General features: G+C 47.5%; 1 protein-coding gene across 4 annotated transcripts in view; it reads left to right on the forward strand.

The window, feature by feature from the left end:
- The window catches only part of LOC142587341 (mitochondrial-processing peptidase subunit alpha), a 233,772-nt gene that overhangs the window by 163,813 nt on the left and 46,883 nt on the right, over nucleotides 1-23,076 (forward strand). For all 4 annotated transcript variants that reach the window (XM_075698266.1, XM_075698267.1, XM_075698268.1 and 1 more), the window contains one exon: nucleotides 4,245-4,307. In XM_075698266.1, coding sequence (XP_075554381.1) covers nucleotides 4,245-4,307 — 63 coding nt within the window. The remainder of the gene's footprint in view (nucleotides 1-4,244; nucleotides 4,308-23,076) is intronic.

Raw genomic sequence — 23,076 nt, forward strand, 5'->3', positions numbered from 1 at the left:
CTACGAGGAGCTGCAAAGGCAGCAGTCAATGACCCGTATTAGAGTTGTCGGATGATCCCACTGCTCGCATCCAGTTGTAGGAGTTGTCGGACGATCTCGCTGCTGCCACCATTTGTAAAGAGGGTTGTAGGTCGTAGAGAGGAACTTGGGAGGAACTAGGCGTACAGGGTTTATTTACAGTTTAAACAAGAGATACATTCGACAGTCTAAGCGTGGCTCCCAAATGGAGCACGCAAGACGAGCATACGGCACACAGCTCACGAGTACATTGACGAGCACACTACGAGCACGCAGCTCATGAGCACGATCACAGAGCACGAGCACACTCTAGCAGCCGATATCAGCTGCTTATAAACACTCCATTGGTCCCTAGTTCCCTAGGTGAGAGAACCATTCGATGTCAGCGTCAACGCAGTCGGCCCGCCGGTTGTCCCTTATCTTGAGTCTTGAAAGGCGCGTCGGTTCCCCGAGCTGACCCCCGCAGCGCCGCCGCCGGGTGCCCATTGTCTTGCGCCTCTAAATTCCAGAGCTGCCTTTCTCCTGTAGTCGTCACGAGTGTCAGCAGACTGACGAATCCTGGGGCCCCCGTACCGCAAAGCCCCCTTTTGTTAGGGAAAGCTCTTCTTGCGGCAGATAGACCATTGCTGCAGAGAGACCATGACGACCCAGCAAATCAACCAACAATACGTTGGGGGCCAAACTGGTTCTCCGAAGGGCGCCAGCACCACGGGTCGATCGAGGCACGTGCAGCGAGCTGAAATAGCTTTGCAGAGCAGCACCCCTGCAGGCCGATCCTAACACCCGCTGACCTTTTTCGCACGACCAACATCAGGCTCGATTGGCTGCCGTTTCTGACCAGTCAACACTGCTTGCTGAGAGAAAGGTGTTTGTGCGTGAGGAAGTTGCCCGCCAACTCTCCTTAGTGTCGTTCACTCAGCCGCAGCATATTGAACAGCCTGCTCCAGATATTGGTCCCTCGCTCTGCCACCCGGTTCAGCAAGAAATTGCCGGGTTCTTGCCTCTCCACTGCGCTTGCAGTGGCGCCTCTCAGTTGCACTGAAGTCGTCACCAGGCCCTGACCATCGCCTGCAGCTGAAGCTCTGCCCCTAAATTTCAGCGACGTCGTTTTCAGGCCCTGACCACAAATTGCTGTCCTGTTGCTTTACCAGACGCCACGTTCACCACGTCCTGTGATATGGACTGGACCTGCCGTCGCAAACTCGTGGCGTACGTTCGACGATCGGCCAATATGCTTTGCCTGTGGCTATGCCAGTCATGTTGCCTGCATTTGTTGATGCACGCAATTGAGCTGCCATTTTGCAGCTCTTACAACTCACTTTCGGCCCCACAGCTGTTTGACTGATGCCCATTATCCGCCGTTCACCTTCTCCGCATTGCCGCTCAGTATCGCAGATGCAACCTCGTTCTGCGGCTCGCGAAGAGGAAAACTGATTGTCGCGGTCCATGAGGCAAGGACTACAGCCAAAGTATGGCTCGGGAAGAGGAAAACTAATTGTCGCACTCCACAAGGCAAGAACTGCAGTGCCGTTGAACTACAAAAGTCCTCACCGTCGCCCATCAAATGTTATAGAAAATTGCATTGAAGGTGTACGTGCATTTGCTCTCGTGGACACTGGAGCCGCCGTCTCTGTTATGGATGCAAAACTATGTATTGTGAAGAGGTTTATTGGCTGGGGACTGAGAGTGGCTAATGCGGCGGTCAGGCAGCAGCAAGAGTCCCAACACGAGCGGCGAACACCGTGCCCAGCACTGGTGATGATTATTAGCTAGCGTTCGTCGTTTTCACTACAACACTAAATAGTAATACAGTTGAAACCTCCAGTAATGAAATCCTATGACTACGAAGTTCTCACGACAACGAAATAATTTCGTATCCCCAGTGAACGGCCATAAGATTCAGTGCATTTCGTATGTCTTGACAACGAAATGTCGCTGTACTAAAGTCCCGCATCAACAAAATTTGCTGGAACGTAATCCTGCATATTACCTATTTGCGCAAGGCTAGCAGGCTCCAAAATGTGCTCAAATGCAATTGCTTTGCACCAAAATTGCATAAAATACCACCACGTTACACTTGCCTGGTTGCTGCCATTTTTGTTTTAGTAAACAACCAAGTGCTGGAAATGATCACACTGGAAACACATCACGGCTGCCATCTTATTTGTTGATCGCCCGTTTGAAGCGGCATCATGTTGCTACCGCCATGTGACGACGATTTTTGCACACCTAGGGCAGTGCGTAACGTGCACCTCAGTGTGGAAAATGCAGCAAGAACAAGGAAATCCACGTCCCACCGATGTGGAATTGTTTATAGCTTTTAAAATGGCAGTCGCAGCATGGGGTGCCATGCATCGAGCAGTGATTGAGCGATTGTCCAGAAATACGCATTCGTTGCTTCAAGAATGCTGGTTTTGGCGCCATCCAACCGGCATCGCGTGCGGATTTGGCGCCGGACGTAGATTGGCACCAAGGGGCCATAATCTCACTCTGTTGTCTTCAGGTGTACGAGTTACGATCACTTTCGTGCTCAGCACTGGGCACATCGACCCCTGCGGGCAACAGAGTGCACTGGAGAAATGCTGCTGCATGCGTGGAGCGCTGTTGCTTTGCGTCCGGTGCTGAGTTATGCAAAATCTTCCAAAAGTGGCCATATCTACGTCCACTTTTGCAACTGACCGAGAATACTGCTCCATGGCAGTGCTGCCACTGCGGATCGTCGCATGTGGCGCACTTTGTACTGTTGGCGATGCGGTTTTATATCCTCGGGCAAGCTTTGCAAAAGTAGGCTAACGGAATTTTGATGGTAAAGTTTCGTTCTGCGACGAATTACCTACCTGTGCAGTCTCATTTTGCAACTGTGAAATTCTTGCGAACGCGAATTTTTTTGCGTTCTCTGCCAATTTAGTTATTGCAAGGTTCAACTGTATTAAGTTAGGCTGTGCATTAATGATGCTTGTTCAACAGCAAAGCGGTTAGTATGTTTGGGTCTGCAGGATTTATCATCTCAGTCAGCGTCGCACTGCTTAAGAAGGTGTGTACATCAATACTGATTGGCTCAAAGCAGTGCCTCGACCAGTCTGGAGCGACGCCTGTTATGCAAGTATATGCAACAATGACAAATAAGCAACAACACTGCCCTGATCTTCCTGCACTAGTTTGTTGTGACGTCATTGACTTTATCGTGTCGACTCAGCTCTAATTAATTGCTAATCTTAAAGAGGAGAAACACAGTGTTAAACAATAAAACTTCTTGGGAGACTTGGTTGGTATGTATTGCCATTGTAGTGCAAAGGAACACGGACAAAGAAGAGGAAAGGACACCACGGTTGATAACTCGCAACTGGTTTATTCGGTCGACCCCAGAAAAATAGGGAATAACAGATGCACTAGTATAGCGCATGCGTACACATTCTTCATAGCAAAAAAAAAAAAAAACGAATATTCAAAACGCCGTGTTTCGCTACCAAATAAGCAGATCCACGTGTCGCTAACGCAATCTGTGCCTCTTTTTCTAATGTGATAAGCTTCCAAAAGTTAATGAGCAGTAGTATCCTTACTTCTGCCTAGAATCTTAAGCTTATGCAGCCATGGTTTACACTTGCAGGGCAGGCAATCCACAGGCTGATGTGAGCCAGCGCCCGTGGTGTACTGTCCTTTTCTTTGTCCGTGTTCCTTTATGCTACAGTGGCTTCAATACAGCGTTAAGCAAACGAAAGCAAGTTGCAAGAACTTTCTACAGCCAAAATAACCCAAACATTAAATATAATTTTGAGTCTGTGACTGATTTGATGAGGCATTCAAAGAAGGGCAGTTTGGCTTTCACTTTATAACCAAATAGAGTTTAGCATTTATTATGAGATAAGGTGAAGCAAAAGGTGCTCTCCTAGCCCTGTCTGCATGACAGTGTTGTGTACACTTACAAGAACTGGAAATTTGGTTGGTTATTCTAGAGGGCAAACAAAGTCATTCAACCTGTTCATGGCATGATAAAGAATTGCAAAAAAAAAATTGAGGTGCATGCAGGATTAGTGTGCAGGTTATTATGTCATTACGGCTAATGGCTTACAACGTTCAAATACATGCTGGTTGAAACATCAGCAAAGCGTGAGAAGTTATTTGCACCCGAGTGGTATTGTTCTTTTCGGTACAGCAAAGCAAATGAGTCACGCCTTCTTGTGCGACCTGTTGTCTATAACCATGTGGTTGGTGCTCACGTGTTCCAGCTCCGAGACGTGGTGAACGTCATCGTCCGGGAGTTTTCATCCATGGCAGGGAAAGTGGCTCATGTGAGTATGGTCTGCACAACTGGACACAGCTGCTTTGCCAGTGCAGTGTAATATAGGAGTGCGTCAGTGCACGTACAGCACGAGAAATACCGAATCGGATGGAGGCTTTTGTTAGCTTTGGCAAGGCATACTTTTTTTCCCATGAGCGTCTAAATTACCCATTCACAAGAGCATGAAATATTCTCTATTGATGGTGTTTATGAGGATTTATGGGTGAGTGCAAATGTACGGCACAAAACATGAACATGCACAGTAGAACTTTGTTGATACATTCTCATTACGTACATTTTCCCGGCGCCAACATTCGCCATCGAGAACACAAAAAATGACCCACTAGAGTTATGTTCATTTTTTACCACTTCATGTGTTCCTGCTATGGTAACTGGCACCACCAGGTGGCGCTACTCGTACTAAACTGTACAATAAAAGGCAGAACGTGAGGCCAGTGTGCCTACGCCCCTTACAGCGGCTACTGTGCCCTCACTACTGCAAACTATGACCTGGGGCCCGGTCATGACAACTGGCGACGACGGAAAATGGTTCAAGTGAATGACACCGGCAACGCGAGAGCAGGCATGCTGGTCCCCGGAAATATAGACGAATCCAGTACAGACACCAAGGACTGGGTGGAATACTGAGAACAGGGGGAACTTTTCCTGGCTGTAAACGGCATGCCATACGGTAAGAAGACGGCTGTATTTCTGATGTGTTGTGGAGCCATGACATATTCCGTGCTACAAAGTTTACTGGCCCCTGAGATACCTGCCAAGGCGAACTTAGCGACAATTTTTGATGCCCTCAACAACCACTTCTCGCCAAAGGTCTCAGAAGTGGTAGCCAGGGGCCGCATTCTTTAACGGTTCGCTTTGGAACCGGTTCACTCGCACGAACGCCATTGGTCAGCGCTTTGTTGTCGTCATCCTTGGTGGGCGTGACAACCAATTTTGTTGTCGTCTCACAGCTTGTCAATCATCTGGAAAGGAACCTGTCGTCTGCTACGAGAGGAACTGCGGAGAAGTGGTTCACTTGAAGATTGCGTTTGGCTGCAAGCATGATGTCGACTGTTGCTAGTGCAGCCGTGGCCGTCTGCTAGTCTTGAGCTGGGCGGTGTGATGAGAGGGTCGCCAATAGTGAGTTCTGTGGGTGTGTTGCTGGCGAGCGTTGCCTGAAGACAATGATGTGACGAGAGGCAATGGTGCGATGCGTTCGACATGAGCGAAGGCGAGTTCTGAAGGCATTTTAGGCGCCCCCAAAAACAGAATGCGATGGATTTGCCGTAAGCTAAAACATCATGGACCACAAGATTTAGTAGCGTTGACAGTGCAACGTAAATGCTGTGCGCGCTACATTATTTTTTTTTAACAGGTGGTTTTTATCAGTGCATATGGAATGTCGAGAGTCAGTCGCATCATTACTGCCATTGCTAGGGTCATTACTGTTGAGGGAAAAGAAAAAGGATTGTAAGATTTCTCTCCATGCTACAGGAGAAAGCCGTAGTCAAGAATGTTTCCTTGACCACGGCAAAATTCTTGAAGTTCTCTCATCACAATCGTGCCCCTTAAGAAGCTCAGCCATAGCTAAACGAAATTCTATTAGAGCCGTGGCCTACACGTAGAGAACTGCTTTGATTGCTTAATGTATGGCACAACAACTAGGGACAAAAAAATATTCTGCAGATCCCATGCACTGTGGGAATCGATGTTAGTGAAGCTTTCCATGCTGGATGCTTTAATAGACGATAATTATTGGTGATGCTGACGGCTAAAGCTTAATTTCTTCCATGTTTAGCACGAGAGCGGTGAGTTGATGTTAACGTAACCTTGCATGCACCACTGCTGTTTGTCTGCATGGCACACAGAACACACAGTGAGAGGGATTTGCTTGAGGCGTTGTTGTGCACCATATTTCATAACCTCTGAGAGGGTTGAGCGTTGTCGTTGCCTCACATGGCACATCCCACCGTGGCAGGAGTATTAAAGGGACACTAAATGTTACTACGAAGTCAAGTTAAAGTGATAAAGCAATGATCTAGAATGTCTAAGGCGTCAATATAATCGCGAACAGAGCTTTAGTAACTGAGAAATTGAGGTAAATGCATGACACGATTTGAGACCCCCCAGCGACATTGCAGTACTAGCCCGATGACGAAGGCACTCCTCATAATTTATGTCACTAGTACTCAACTGCTCGTATTAAAAAGATAATTTCATGAGGTTATAAGGCAGAAGAAAATGCTACTTGTCCACTTCTGTTCGATTCTAAGAAACAATAACATTTTGACGTTACCCTTCAGTAGTATGGGTGGCCGAAAGGTTTCGTTTTCGCTCGACTCTGCACGCTCGACTCTTGTGCCGCGCGCGCTTTGGAGTTTCAGTTGTTTCGTTATCGTGTCGTGCTGTGCTGGTTCTGCTGGCTCGTGAAACTTGCATTTGGAACAAGCAGCGACAATCCCACGTCCATGTGATGTCGTGGGATGTGCAAACGGTCCGCAGAACTTGGTCAAGGGCAGTTGCAGCGGCAAATCCAACGTTACTTATCACTGTGTGCCAACAAGTGAACCTCTCCGTTCGAAGTGGTTAAGTGCCGTACCTCTGCCACAGCGCGTTGGCAAAGTGCCGAAAAATCGCATCGTGTGCTCGCTACACTTTCGTCCAGAGGATTACAAGTTCAACGCCGACTTACTGAAGTCGTGTGGAGTGCCTTTCAAAGCAATGCTTTCCCATAGCGCTGCTCCGTCTGTCTTGCCTGTATTCTCTTGAAGTGCAAGAACAACTGCAGTTCGAAGACGAGCTCGGCATTTGGTTTTCATGAAGGAAAAGCTACAAATGTGCGAATATGTACAGCCATGATATACAGTTACTGTCGTAGTAGTACACAACGACGCCGGCAGCGCGAGCCCTCAGCAGCAGGTCATGTTCATCAGTGCTTAAATCGCTGAAGTCGAGCCCAGCATCGCGAGCCAGTGTGTCGTTGTCGGGGTCGTCCATTGCAACGAGCGTCAAAGTTAGCGTAATAAAATAAAGAACCAGCTTATCGTCGCGCGCTTTCCCTTCCGCTAGCCACCATAGTTATGCGCTGCTAGCTGTCGGCTCTGTCTTGGCTCTGTTTCTGGCCGTGCGTTTGTGTTTTGTGCAGAAAAGCCGTAGCGCCGTCTGTGGGCGACGTTTCATTCACCGACGGCGCAACGTCACTATGAGACCATGACGTCACCACTCCTCGATCAGAGGGCGGGTGGTTTGAACTGTGCTAGAGGTAGGCGGACGCTTCAGAATGCATTCTCTCTTAAAATAAGTATCTTCTTTGCATGAAACAACCGTTTCGAGGTTTCTGAGATGGTATTTCAACAGTCCACATTGACTTAATATTAACCATTAGTGTCCCTTTAAACTTGAATTGGATTATGGGACTGTAAGTGCCAAAACTGCAATCGGATGATGTATAAGGCAAGCCGTAGTGGCGGACTCCGGATCAATTTTGACACTGGGATTTTTTTTTAACGTGTCCCAAAATCTAAGTGCATGTGCATTTTCTATTTTGCCCCCATCGAAATGTGGCTGCCGCAGTTCGGATCAAATCCACGGCCTCTAGCAATTCCATAGCCGCAAGCCTAAATGCGGCGGGCACATAAGTGTTCATTTGACGGTCAACCACTTCCGTAGTGTCACCTGGACCTTGCGGTACTTGCTCTTTAATTAATGCGGCTCTGCTTATGCATGCCCTGCGTAAGTTGCCCGATTGACATATTTGCATGGTGTTCAGTTTTCAGGAATAGCAGCAGCGTACTGTACCATACTTTGAACTTAAGCTTATCTAGTTTAACAGGGCTGATTCCTGGGCTAGTTGGTACGGTTAGCACTGTCCTGTGTTTCTGTCACGTCCCTGTCTTTTTTGAATTGCGCTAAAGGCTTTGCCATTATGATTATCTAGGTTCCCCGCAGTCGCGGTCGTATAGTAGTAGGGTTTGCTTGCCTTCTCACGTCACCTCCCCCCTCCCTTGTATGGGAACTGCCTCTTCTCTCTCCTCCCTACAGTTCTATCTACGTGCCCTCTGGACTCGAACTTTAGTAGAAAGGGAAGCGCCGCAGTTTCTGCAATGCTTCTAGGGGGAGCCGCGCGTAATTACAGCTTCTAAGAGGCCAATGTGGCGACAGCAAGGGAGCTCCAGAGGGCATTGTGCACATTCAACGCGGTGGAGTGAAAATGAGTTTCTAGCATTGCCTTTCCTTTCTGATTCGCTCCTGTCATGTATACACACGCTGTGACCCTTCACCCCCCCCTCCCCCCGCCACGCAGTGTGCCTGATGCAGCAGGCACAGCCGCCATAGTAGCAGCAGCAGTGGGAAAGTCGAAGGAAGAGGCAAAAGCTTTGCTTTAATAAATAAAACAGCACAGATAAAATTAAACCACTAGCTGTGTTACCACTGGAAATTAAAAGTGCAAGTGTCGTATACAAACCAATATTTTTTTTTACCAAACTAGCAGCAACCTTCGATTACTACATCGTCCCCAAAGTACAAACAAAAATCATGACGTGACCTTGCGGCAGAACGCCTCTCGTTCACTGGTCGCCCTCGCGCTGCGACATTCCGCTCTTTCTCCGAGTGATGTCACCCAGATGTAACAGCCAGAGCGAATCAGTTCCAAAGCAAAGCGTTACAGAATATGGCCCCTGTTTCAATTTCTTTTCATGACATAAGCAGGATGGGGAGGCGGTGAGCAAGTGACTACGCGACGCCTGCAAATTCGGGACATTCCGAGACCGCATGCTACAAGACCAAATTGTCAGTGGCACTAACGACATGCCAATGCAAATGCGGTTATTAAAAACAGCTGACTTAAACTTAGAAACCGCAATTAGTACAGTATGGCCCTTCGAGGCTGCTCACAAGGATTCTCGTGCCCTGAGCGAACACCCAGCTTCATAGTCCGAGCCAGCCCAATTGGCAGTCGAAACAGCCATGTGGCAACAAATAGAATACAATCTGGGTGTCGTGAACACGGGTGTTTTCGATGCGGCGCCTGTGCCAACATGTCAACTCAGTTTCCTACAAATGCAGGTGGCAAGGGCATCTGGCAAGAGTGTGCAAGACTGATAACGACTTAGCAGATAGACAGATGTGCCATGCAGATTCGAGGTGCTTCAATACTGTAAATGAAGTGCTTCGGGTACACGATGTGGGTGACACGCTGGAAGCATGCAGCCTTTGGATGCTTGAGGCGGCTGGACCAGTGCCAATGCACATTATGGTTATTGCTAACGGCGTTCCGCTAGAAGTTGTGGGGTCTCCTCCCGTGCTGTTGGGACAAAGGAACGACAACACAGTACAGTCGCCGACCGTTTATTCGGACCTCACGGGGACTGCGGAAATGTCCGAATAAAAAGGTGTCCGAAAAAGCAGATTAAGAAGAAAAAAAATGAAATCCTTTATTTCCACGCACTTATTCGGGCTCGGCAGTAGGCTTGAAGAAATCGTGAATACGCCATTGCACGCTGTTCCATTTACGCACAATCAGATAAGCCTGAATCTCGGAGAGGGTCGTACGGTATAGGCGGCTGAAAGCAGTCACTGTTTGTGCACGCTCCGCATGCGACGGCAGCGTAGCACATGGTGCGTCATCTTCCGACTCGAAGTCATCGTCTGGCGGTGCAGCAGAAACCTGACGAATGATCTCGCCATCATCGAGTTCTGCGCATGTCAGTACAGCAATGTCAGCACCTGTGAAACTTTCAAATGAGACGGTGTCCGTAATCGCAATGCAACTACTGCGCAGGTCTCGGCAGAACATTTTCCACGTCAGTAGGGAGCACATCGGAAGGCGACAAATCCTAGGCCTCCTGGCACCCGCTTGCCGGTATTCCCCAGCGCAGTTTGCGCGGGCACTGTCGGCACCATTAGACATTAGACACTTGATGCTATGTTTCCGTATGCCGCGTTGGATCACTGCAACCTCGACACCGCACACAAAGCAAACACCACCGTGCCGACACCAGTCGCACAAACGAAAAGCGTGGCCTACTCGCAGCGTCGTGCGCGAAGAAACAAATCAGCTGCTGGATTGTCTGGACATGGCTTACTAAGCTGAAACCGAAACTGCTGTAGAGCCACTCTATCGAACCAGGCAGAGACGATGATGATGAGCGGGGATTTCCAGTAGCGCCACTTCATGGGGCAGCAGGTAGGCTCTGTTCAAAACAAAAATGGCGTTCAGCAAGTCGAACTATGCGCCAGTCATAGTCGGTGCATGATGCTCTCGATCGAGTTGCCTCAAGGAGTGTCCGAAAAATCAGACGAGAGGTTGCAACGTGTCCGAACTTTCGGCAGTTGTTATACATTATGGTCTATGGGGTAAATGGCGGTGCCGCGAAGCTGACCAAATAATCGGGCATGTCCGAATTTTTGGAGTCCGGAAAATCGGTCGGCGACTGTAGTGCAAACAATCACAAGGGCATTTATTGCACCTTTCATAGATCAATGCCTGCTAGCCGAGTTGCTATCCACAAAACATGCCGATGGGCGCGCGACAAATCTAGAAGTCCGACTCACCGCGAATGCATCACGAGCGAATATGTTCACCTCATGCTGGATCCCAACGCCTGGTCGTTCGCGCGTACTGTCACGCAAACGGTGGCGCATTCGAAGGCAGGCCACGCGAAACGGTCTCGCAGAAGCATGGGTCGGCGGCGCGCGGGATGTCCACGCTGTTCGCCGACCCGCCGGGAAAAACAGCCCGTTCTCCCCTGCGCCCCCAAGTAACCCTGCCGTGAGGCGGCGTTAGCAACGCAACACTCGCGCCATCTCTCGCACTGCGCCCCAACCACATCGACCGCCGCGGGCATCACGCAGGCCACGCGGCGAAGCCAGATTACAAGAGACGCGCCATGCGGGAAAAACATATCAGGGGACGCGCGAGAGTCGCGCATCCCTACAAAGTGGAACTTGAAAGGGTGCGAATGTGTCAACGATAAGTGAAAAAAAAGTTCACGCAACTGTTTTCCAACGTACAGCTGAGGAGTTTTTGTAGGGACACGCGACCAGTCGCTGGGAAGTTCACAGCCACTGTGAAGCTTCGGGAAGAGGAGAGACAGCTACCACTGTTTGTGGTAAAAGGGCAGTGTCCTGCATTGTTCGGTAGACATTGGATGAAGAAATTTCAATTGGGAATCAGCAAGCCAGAATCAATTTTTTCTGTGTCTGCAGAAGAAGCTGTGGACCATTTTCAGGAAATGTTTTCCAAAGGATCAGGTACGTTCCAGGGGGTTAAGGCTCGCATCATGGAGCCTCAAGATGCTAAACCCAGATTCTTCAAGCGCCTGTGGATTCCCTTTATTCTGAAAGAAAAGTTTGAGGGTCTTTGCAGAGACTGGTCTGTCGAGGTGTGGTTCGATAAGCAAAGACTGCCAGATGAGCAGCGCCTGTTGTGCCAGTGCTGAAACAAAATGGGCAGTGGTGCATATGCTGTGATTTCAAGATGACGGGTCCATTGTTGCCCGTTGTCCAATTGTAGCTCCATCTGTGAATTGTGTTGCCTGGTGACTACAGTGGGCATCCAGCTCAAATCTGGGTGAACATTCCTGGTGAACACCCTGTCTCCTGGTTGTGCTGGCAACCTTAGTTTGGCTCTTTGTTCATACTCCTTCTTCTGAGTGAGTTGTTTCTGAAGTACTGTTTTTCTTAGGTCTGGCCGCAGCAGGTCCAGTGCACCCCTGAGCCTCCATCCCATCAACAGCTCAGATGGGCAACACCCGGTGACCTCGTGGGGCGTAGACCGATACTGGATTGCAGTCGAACAATGTGCATTCGTTAGGAGCCACAGAGCTGCTCGCATCCACCCGTCTCTTGGCCTGTTACGACCTATCCAGACGAACTGTGGTGATCACTGATGCTTCTCCTCACTGCTGGGGGCTGCTCTGGCAGTGAGAGACACTTCTGGAGAAGAGCAGCATATAGCCTTTTCATCGAGGAGCCTCACCACTGCTGAAAAGAATTACAGTCAGCTGGATAAACAGCCACTTGGACTCGTGTTTGGTATCACAAAGTTCAGGTGGGCGGAAATTCGAAGCAGTTACCGACCACACACCCTTGTTGGGTCTGTTAGGCACTGTAAGACCTACTCCTGAAACGTGCTCGTTGAGGGTTCTTTGCGGGGCTTTGCTGCTGGCTGTGGCTGCTGTACAGCCACAGCTTGAGCTATAGGTCTGGAGGCCTGATAGCCCATGTAGATGGGTTGAGTAGGCTCCCTTTGCCAACGACCGGATGTTCTGCAAGGGCTCCTGCAGAGGTATTCATGCTTGAATTTGTCTATCCCTCTGTTATTTCATCAAAGGTCACAGAAGCCACAGCAAGACTCAGTGCTGTCAACAGGATTTGGGATCTGGCCATGTTCTGGACATGAAATCAGAGGGGGGGCTATATGTGTCTCAATTCAATGAGTTAAGTGTGCACCAGAACTGTGTACTGCGATGAAACCGTGTTGTGGTACCCTCCAGCCTCCAAGGGGAAATTCTCACGTTACTGCACGAGAGCCACCCTGGGGTCACGAAAATGAAAACCATCACATGAAGTCGTGTGTGGTGGCCATCGTTAGATAGCGACATCATAGCGACAATACAAAAGCACTGTGCTTGCCAATAACAGCAGCGGCCAAATGGACCAGTGCCTATGATGCCGTGGCCATTTCCAGACGGCCTGGTCAAGAATTTATGTGGAATATGCGGGACCTTATGGGAATTCTCCAATTTGATTGAAGTGTTTTGGAAATTAACAGTTCAAAACTGACAAAACATTTTGAAACATGGATTACCACCAACTCGCCCAAGTTTCTCTTCTAGTACAGTTCATTTCTTGTACATTGGGCTCTGCCTTCTATGATTGAAGTGTTTCCCGTTTGATCGCCCTCAGCAGACTGTACAATTGCGTGCATGCGAGTCACATTTGCGAATCGGCCTTCCAGATATGGCGTTGTCAGACAATGGCCCCGTGTTCCTGAGTGAAGCGTACGAGATATTCTTGAAGAAAAATGGCATGAAGTGGATGCTGGTAATGCCCAATCCTGCCTCTAATGGTGCTGGAGAAAGGGCTGTTCAAACAATGAAAGCAAAGCAACAGATATTTGGCCCAAGGGACCTGCGTACACAAACTGCACAAATACAGTTAGCGTATCGGTCTACACCCCACGAGGTCACTGGGTGTTGCGCATCCGAGCTGTTGATGGGATGGAGGCTTAGGACTGCATTGGACCTGCTGCAGCTAGACCTGAGAAAAACATTCCTCCAGAAACAACTCGGTCAGAAGAAGGTGTATGATCAAAGTGCCAAACTGAGTTGCCAGCACAACCAGGAGCCAGAAATTTTCACCCAGGTCTGAGCTGAATACCCTCCGTAGTCACCAGGCAACACAATTCCCAGATGGAGCTACAGTTGGACGATAGGGGACAATGGAACCCGTCATCTGTATCATCTGGATCATGGCTCTGGCACCTCCACTGAATGCCCAGAGCTACAGTTGCCACTACCATCAGCAATCGGAGACACAGCTGTCAATGTTCTTTCTGAAGTTGCACCAGGATGGGCAGACCAAGTACTTGCATCCGGCGAGTCCTCCTAACTGGAGGCCAGCGACAACACACGATCACCGCGCACAGTGTGTTCCTCGCCTCCTCCCACACCTCGGCTTCGTCAGAGCACTAGGGAACGGTATCCTATGCTTCGGTTTTCTCCTTGAACTGTAACTGCCTGTAACTTCCATTAAACTGTTGTTTTAAGGGGGTAGGAATTGTAACTGGCACCACCAGGTGGCGCTACTCGTACTTAACTGTGTAAGAGGTGATTGGAAGATTGGCGAAAGAAAAGTAGGGAAATGACAAAAAGCAGACAAACAAAAGCAAAGTTCACAATAGGGGATCAGAAAATTTGTTTGTGAGAGTTCCTAGTGTTTTTTTTAACCTAGGTAGGACATTAAGCAGTATAATACCAAGAGCTGGGTGGCGCAACCCACTGCCCCGTTCTGAAGGGGACACTCATAACATCCATTCATCCATATATTCGGCATGAGATATTGTGGTGGATGGACGTGTTTTTCCAGTGCTCTGTGGCAGTGACAAAATCATAAGTTTTTAACGAGACAGCTTTAAGGAGCTCATGTTGCAGAAAAGTTGGAGTCGGCGGCGTTGGTCGTGAGCGAAAAATCTCGGAAGCCAATTCATAAATAAAAAACAACTTGCAAGATGGGCTGGGTGGGAATCGAACCAGGGTCTCCGGAGTGTAAGACGGAGACGCTACCACTCAGCCATGAATTCGATGGTTCAAAGCGGGACAAAATCGCCTCTAGTGAATGCGGTGTTGCCTTAGAAACGTGCCGTAGAAAGTTATACTGTGGTGTATATCGGTAATTATGAGCATGTAAATTACAGAAGTCGCAGTTAAACGAGTAGCGAAGTACGTTTCCGCTACATTTCTTCTGCGCTTGGCGCACATGCAGAGCCATCTTGCGGCAAACACAGAAGACCCCCTTGTCGCAATGTACAGCGCTGCCCCGACAGGTGGCGCACCACTCACTCGCTTCTCCCCTTCATCTCGTTTGAGCGCATTGGGGCCGTGCGGGGACCGATGCGAGGATGCCCCAATACCCTTGCGTTTAATAAGTTTTCTCGCTCTCTCCCCTTCCAACTTCCAGCATGCGTCACTCGAACCCTCGTGTTTAGGCAACGCGGCTCCTCTTTCTGCTCACAACGCGATTCGTAGGTGCAGCGTCCGATGCGGGACGCCTCTGACGTGATTGCTGCGCTGTAGCGCGTCTGGCGGGAAAGCGCCCCCTGCAATGTGTGCCGTGCTGCGACTGACCGAGATACTCAGTGCATGTGAACGCTAAACGAACAGGGGAGCAAGAAACGTAGTGTGCACAACACAGTGCAGTAATGTAGATTGTGAAAAGCACTTGTTAGAACAAATAATTTAAACAAAGTTGTACTGTGTACTTAGAAGTGTTGTCCATAAAAACTGTGTGTGTGACTCAAGAGCATGCCAAGCAAATGAGTGGGCGGTGTGAACGGGGTGCGATAACGCTTTTGCATTCCGCTCTTGAAGGCGAAGCTTAAGCATCCTCCAATTTTTTTTTTTTTTGTGCAGGCTTTGAGCTTGCTTCTGTGTTTAACTTGCTGATTTTTATTTATTTATTTATTTATTTATTTATTTATTTATTTATTTATTTATTTATACAATACCGCAGGCCCCAATGAGGGCCCAAGCAGGAGGGGCAAAATACATAAATATTTACATATGTATGTATATATATACATACACATGTACACATGAAAAAGAAATACAAAAGCAATGCAACATATGTAAATATCAGAAGAAAACTAAAATGAAGGCGACGACTAATAAGATTAAGAGAAGGTACACTGAAGGAAGACAACCCGACAAACATTAGAACAGTATCACACGCATATATGAGCACTTGCAACCACTATCAAGAGAGGGGAAAAAAAAGAGGAAAAAAAAAGAAAGAAAAAAACACCAGAAGTTAAACGAGCGACCATTGCAAAATACTGAAAATAATAGAACAAGGAAGATCAGGAAAGTGTCAAACAAAATTCATGTTTAAAAAAAAGGGGGGGGGGGGAACAGTAACAAGGCTTGCCGACATGGAAATACCCCTAGTATTCAAGACACATGCATTCCATAGAATCGGTGTTTATCAATTGTGATAATGGCAGGCTGTTCCAATCTGTTACAGTGCGCGGGAAGAAGGAAAACTTAGAGTTTAGTTCGGGTGTTATAAGGTGTTAAAGAATCAGCGTGACGATGCCGTGTTCAGCGCGCTGTTAGTGGTTTAACATAAGCCTGTGGGTCGAGAGACAAACAGTTGTTTTTAAGCAAGAACAGAAACTTCAGTCGTTGTATTTTCCTGCGTATTTGTAGCGTTTGAATATTACGTTGTTTCATTAGGCTAGTAAAGAGTCACTCAGTCTATATTTAGAAAAAATAAACCTGACAGCTTTACGTTGGACCATCTCTAAAGCGTTAATGTTAATTTTCTTATAGGGATTCCACACAATGCATGCATATTCTAGTTTCGGTCGGATGAGTGAAGTGTAAGCCAGTAATCTAGTACCAGAGGGAGTGTGTTTTAGTTTGTGCCTGAGGAGACAAAGCTTCCTGAAAGACGAGTTACATACGTTAGAAATGTGGCTATTCCAGCTGAGGTCACTGGTTTTTGTGATTCCAAGATACCTATACTGGCTGACTTTGGTCAGCGGTTCAGAGTCGAGGTTATAGACAAACGACATTTTATTTATTTTTTTGTTTGTTTTGGACATGTAAACAGTCTTTTCTCTATTCAATTCCATGCCTCACCGACTGCACCAGGAAAGAATGTTTTGAAGGTCCGGGTTAAGCATTAACTGATCTTCGTGGCAAGTAACCTCGTTAAACAACACACAATCGTCAGCAAATAGTCTAACTTGAACAGGATGAGAAATTTCGTTAGTGATGTCGTTTATGTATATTAGAAATAGTAATGGTCCTAGCACGCTACCTTGAGGTACTCCAGAGGTTACTGAAAGTTCGTTAGAAGAGTAATTATCAATTGAAACAAACTGCATGCGATTAGAAAGATAAGCCGCCACCCAGTTAATAATATAGGCTGGAAGGTCTATCGACTGTAGTTTTTCTATAAGTTTATTGTGAGGAACAAGGTCAAACGCTTTCTTAAAGTCTAAAAATATTACGTCAATTTGGCTTGACTTGTCAAGAGCACTTGCAAAGTTGTGAATAATTGTGGTTAATTGTGTTACAGTAGAGAAACCCTTCTGGAAACCATGCTGATATGGGGACAGTACGTTGTTGTCACTTAGGAATTTGGTTATTTCATTAGCTATAATATGTTCGATTAACTTGCAACATGATGAAGTTAATGATATTGGACGATAACTAGTTACTAGGGTTTTGTCACCTTTTTTCGGTATGGGAACGACACATGCAGTTAGCCAGTCTGTAGGAAGATTAGCCAAAGATAACGAGGAATGGAAGGTAACAACAAGAAAAGGGGCTAACACTTCAGCATATCTGTGCAAAAACGTGTTCGGTATGTTGTCTGGTCCTGGAGATGATTTAGTTTTGAGGTTCAGCAGCATCGACACAACACCAGGTTGTGAAACAATATCAGAGGTCGAGTTACCTGACATGCGGTTAAGGTTTATAACACCATCGAAATTTGAAAAAACACTGAAAATAATTATTGAAGTGCTCCGCGATACGTTGTTTTTCGACAATGACATGGCCCTCGTTAACAATTTGGTCAATTGGTTTGGTTTTTGCACTTTAAAAAGCCCAAAATTTTTGGGATGCCATTTGAATAAAATTTGGCAATGTATGGTGAAAATACCAGCGCTTAGCTTGCTCTACTTCTTGGTTGAGCTTATTTTGGGTTTCGTGAATTGAAACACGTGAGGCACATCGTCGTCTCAAGCGCTTAACTTTTCTTTTAAGGTGCAAGATGTTTCTCGTTATCCAGGGAGTAGTCTTGAAAGTTTTTTCAGTTTTATTTGGAATAAAGTTGCTAAGGCAGTGAGTGATAATTTCTTTAAATTTATCCCAAAGCACAGTAACATTGTTAGTGTGAAAGTTATCAAGGCATTCTTCAAGATAATCCAAGACACTTTCGTCTCTGGCACGAGAAAAATCTTTAACAGTGGTTGTTTTAATTCTTTTAGGGTTAAGCACTTCCAAAGAACAAGAAAAATATACAAGACTATGATCAGAAATTCCCGGCTCAACCGAGACAAAAAAGTTTTCTAATGAACAACTTACAAAAACGAGGTCAAGTATGGTTGCTGACGTACCATAGGTGCGCGTTGGCTGTCTCACAACCTGTTGTAGATTGTGAGACAGAATGATGCCATGCAAGTAACCTAAGTGTGAATTAATCCCGGTGCAGAGAAACTCGTTCTCCCAATCAATATCTGGTAGGTTAAAGTTGCCTATAAGTAGTGTTTTATCGCTTGTGAATGAAACCATGTGTGCGAAAAGATCACGAAAGAATTTTGGGGGCGAGTCAGGTGCTCGATAAACTGCAAATAGCAAGAATGATTTATCCCAGCAAGTAAGCTTTATTGTAACAGATTCCAAGTTACTGGCCTGGCATAACAGAATAGCGGATACAGTTTCTTTTACCAAAACTGCCACCCCGCTCCCTCTAGTACACCTGTCACGGCGATATGCTCGATAAGATGGGGGAAACACAACAGCATCTTCAATATTGTCATGCAACCACGTTTCTGTTATAACAGCCACATGGGGATTGTAACCCATGATAGCTGCCTCAAGGCTTTCCGATTTATTAACGACACTGCGGGTGTTAATGTTTAAAATTCTCAGTTCTTTAGCGCCAGGGGAAGTGTAAGCGGAGGCAAGTCAGTCATTTTTTGAAGAATTTACATGGCCGTCAATTTTGATCCTCAAGTTCTTACTATCATCCCATGCGAAAAGCTCATTGTTAACACTCATCTTATCGTTAATTAAGCGAACTTTCTTGCCTTGTTCTCTTTCAATTTTAGCACTATTTCACAAGAGTTTGCGTTTTCTTAGTGTGCTGCGCGAGTAATCGTTTTGAATCGATATTCGACTACCGTTTAATTTGTACGCATTTTTTAAGACAAGCTGTTTTTCGGTAAAACCCTGGAAGTAAATGATGACTGGTCTCTTGTTACCTTTGCTACCAAGACGATGAATTCGGCCGACGGATTTGCAAGGAACAGCAAGCTTTGCAGGGAACACCTCATCAAGAACTTTATTTTTAAGAATAGGCTCAGTTTCGCTGGCATCCTCCGGAATGCCAAAGACTACCAGATTGGATCTCCTGCTCCTATCCTCCAGATCAGTCAACTTTGCCTGCAGTGATTTCACTGTACGCTCAAGGTCATCTACACGCGAGGCTCGTTTTTCTAATTCAATGAATCTGGCTCCCCAATCAGCTATAACGTTTTCCACCTTATTCTGTTGCTCCCTGAGCGCAGTCACGTCCGCTGCCAACTTGTTCTGACCAGACAGCAATTCTTTCAGCATGGATTCCATAGAAGCCCCACTACCGTCAGTGGGGCCGGGATTTAACTCAATGTCGCCGCACATCAGCAGCAAGCACACGCAGTACACATCATATACAATAAAAGCACACCATAGGGGGCACGGCAAGACCAAAAGACCACGACAATCACTTCTCATCGTACTATAGCAGTTACTACCCTGCACGAGGTAGCAGAACGGTTTACTCCTCATGCTTGTCGATGGTCCGCCGTGCCCACTGAAAGTATACGTCTGGAGCTGCTCCTTTATACACCGACGCGTCGACGTCATATGAAGAATAGGTGGCGCCTCAAGTGACTCGTCCCAAAACAGCGAAGGATTGGCATCATGGAAGCAGTGACGTGGCATCGGTGTTCTAGTTGTGGTCCAAGTGCACGTGGCGAAGTTTCGTAGATAGGGATGGTCGATTGCATTTCTTGAAGACTGGTCAGGCTGCGGCAGTTGCAGTATCGTTGATCCGGCCAGGCCATGAGCAAGCACCTGCACGAGGTAGCAGAACGGTTTAAGCCACATGCTTGTCGATGGTCCGCCGTGCCCACTGAAAGTATACGTCTGGAGCTGCTCCTTTATACACTGACGCGTCGACGTCACGTGAAGAATAGGTGGCGCCTCAAGTGACGCATCCCAAAACAGCGAAGGATTGGCATCATGGAAGCAGTGACGTGGCATCGGTGTTCTAGTTGTGGTCCAAGTGCACGTGGCGAAGTTTCATAGATAGGGATGGTCGATTGCATTTCTTGACGACTGGTCAGGCTGTGGCAGTTGCAGTATCGTTGATCCGGCCAGGCCATGAGCAAGCACCTGCACGAGGTAGCAGAACGGTTTAAGCCACATGCTTGTCGATGGTCCGCCGTGCCCACTGAAAGTATACGTCTGGAGCTGCTCCTTTATACACTGACGCGTCGACGTCACGTGAAGAATAGGTGGCGCCTCAAGTGACGCATCCCAAAACAGCGAAGGATTGGCATCATGGAAGCAGTGACATGGCATCGGTGTTCTAGTTGTGGTCCAAGTGCACGTGGCGAAGTTTCGTAGATAGGGATGGTCGATTGCATTTCTTGAAGACTGGTCAGGCTGTGGCAGTTGCAGTATCGTTGATCCGGCCAGGCCATGAGCAAGCACCTGCACGAGGTAGCAGAACGGTTTAAGCCACATGCTTGTCGATGGTCCGCCGTGCCCACTGAAAGTATACGTCTGGAGCTGCTCCTTTATACACTGACGCGTCGACGTCACGTGAAGAATAGGTGGCGCCTCAAGTGACGCATCCCAAAACAGCGAAGGATTGGCATCATGGAAGCAGTGACGTGGCATCGGTGTTCTAGTTGTGGTCCAAGTGCACGTGGCGAAGTTTCGTAGATAGGGATGGTCGATTGCATTTCTTGAAGACTGGTCAGGCTGTGGCAGTTGCAGTATCGTTGATCCGGCCAGGCCATGAGCAAGCACCTGCACGAGGTAGCAGAACGGTTTAAGCCACATGCTTGTCGATGGTCCGCCGTGCCCACTCACGGCAGACCATTTTTTTAGCCTTTAACTAATAATTGGGTGGTTTCCTCTTTTTTCTCTGTTTTTTCGTGTGCACAGGTGTGTTTCATGTTTATTTGGTTGTGCAGGATAGTCAGAGCGTCCTTTCGCGCTGCATGTTTCAACACATGCAAACGGGTGGGACGTTAAGCCTTTAAATAGTAGCTTGGAAGTGGCAAGAGCAGTAGCTATTAGGGGTTTTACTGTGTGCGCTTTGGTATCGAGTATATTACTTTAGTAGGAAAGTGAGTGTGTGGCCACGTGGTTGACTACGTGCGAAAACGTGGCATACCTTAAGTCTGTGCGGCATTGATTGCTTTTACAACATGGTTGAGAATTTGCAACATTTTAAGGATTTAGATACTCTGCATATAAGTTTTTGCTAGAAGGCACATGCTCTGCATTATTATAGTATTGTAGTATTTGCATTAGAAAAAGACGTGTAATACATTGTAGGAAAGCGTACAGCATGCTGGGGGTCCCTCAAGGTAAATGAGGGGATGGATGAGAACGGAGAGGGAATCGAGTCAATCAGCACACACTATAAAGTCGATGCTGTATAAGAAAATGCAGGCTTTCCAGGATGAGCTTGTCAAACAGGTCGAAGAGCTCAGAAATGAGCTAAATATGGAGCGTGTTACATGGAAGGTAGTGGAAAAAGACTTCGAGCTGCCGAAGAAAAGTTGAAAAGGGCCAAAATTATGAACGAGAATGGTCGTGACAGTGGAACTCATTCCCCCGACGTGATAGGAGAGAGAGTGCCAGCAAAGTACGTGGAATGCAGGCAACATGGTGAGGAGTTAGCTGGAAAGAGCTTGACCTACCTTGGAGAGACCTACCTTGAGGCTGCCATGCAAGAAAAGCAGGAGCCCGGGGGTCAATACGCCTTGTCAAGTCCGAATCATGCGGAAAAGGACAAAGAGGGAAGCAGGGAGAGGTAGGAGAGAGTGAAATGGTGATTATCGCCAGCGACTCAAGCCTGGTAGGTGCTCAGACACAATTCTGGAGAGGGTGCAAGGTGATAAAAGAGTTGGCGGTGAGGGCATTTCCAGGCTGGACACTGGGTTCTGTCGTGGAGCGAGCAAAAGCAAAGCTTGCGGAAAATGCCCATGTGAGCAACCTTGTCATAGTAGCAGGGGGACTAAATGACGTCCTAAAAAGGAAAGGGACAGGACTAGCCCAGTGCTTGGCAAAGGGGGTGGACAACTTGCGCGAGCTGTCCCCTCAGGTGCAGGTTGTGGTGTGCACGGTGCCGCAGGTGCCTGTACGTGACAGTCACGTACAAAGAGCCGTAGTGGCTGCTAATATAGCGATATGGAAAATGAGCCGAGAGAAAGGCTTCTAGGTTGTCGAAGTAAACAGGGAAGTCAGAAGATGTGGTGGTTTTGAACGAGACGGCATCCACTTCAATTACAGGCTTGGATAAGAAGTGGGCTGGCAACTTGCTGGTAATGCTGTTGCTTTTTTACGGGGCCCACGGGCACTCAGGAGGCCAGCGTAGGTAGTAATGAAGATCCCCTAGGGGAACCTCAGAATATTGTCGCCGTCAATAACAGAAAAAGGAGGAAAACAAGAAGGAGAGCTCACCATACAATAGGCTATATCAGCATGCAGGGCGGTAGAAGAATGGAAAAGCGGGCAGAGATTGAGGAGCGGTTAAATAGAGAACAAATAGGGGTGTATGCGGTTACAGAAATGCAACTCGGAACTCTGAAGAGCCACCAGTGATTGAGAATAATGTTTGGGAAGGGTACAACAGAACTAAGACAGAAAGAAAGGGAGGGGAAGTCGGAATGCTCATCCATCAGGGAGCCAAACGGAAAAGAGTAAATTCAAAGTGCCGAGAGCATCTTTGGTTATCAGGTACAATGAGTGAAAAAAAAAATTTGGCTGGTCGTAACATATTTGTGGACCAGAAATAATTGCACAGAGCAGAATCAAGAGTTAGTGGAATGCGTAAGTGCTGATTATAATGGTTTCGGGGATGATGTCGAAATTAACCTATTAGGTGTGTGACGAAGAAGATCAGCAGGCTAAAAAGCTCTGTTGCCATCACGTGGCTCATACGCAGTTCGTTCACTGGCTGCGCCCTGGCTGCTGTTGCCACGTTGATCGCTGCTTCTCTACGACCCTAATAAACCACCTTTACAGGTGACAGGAATGCCC

This window comes from Dermacentor variabilis, chromosome 7 (assembly GCF_050947875.1).
Source record: "Dermacentor variabilis isolate Ectoservices chromosome 7, ASM5094787v1, whole genome shotgun sequence".
Taxonomy (NCBI): domain Eukaryota; kingdom Metazoa; phylum Arthropoda; class Arachnida; order Ixodida; family Ixodidae; genus Dermacentor; species Dermacentor variabilis.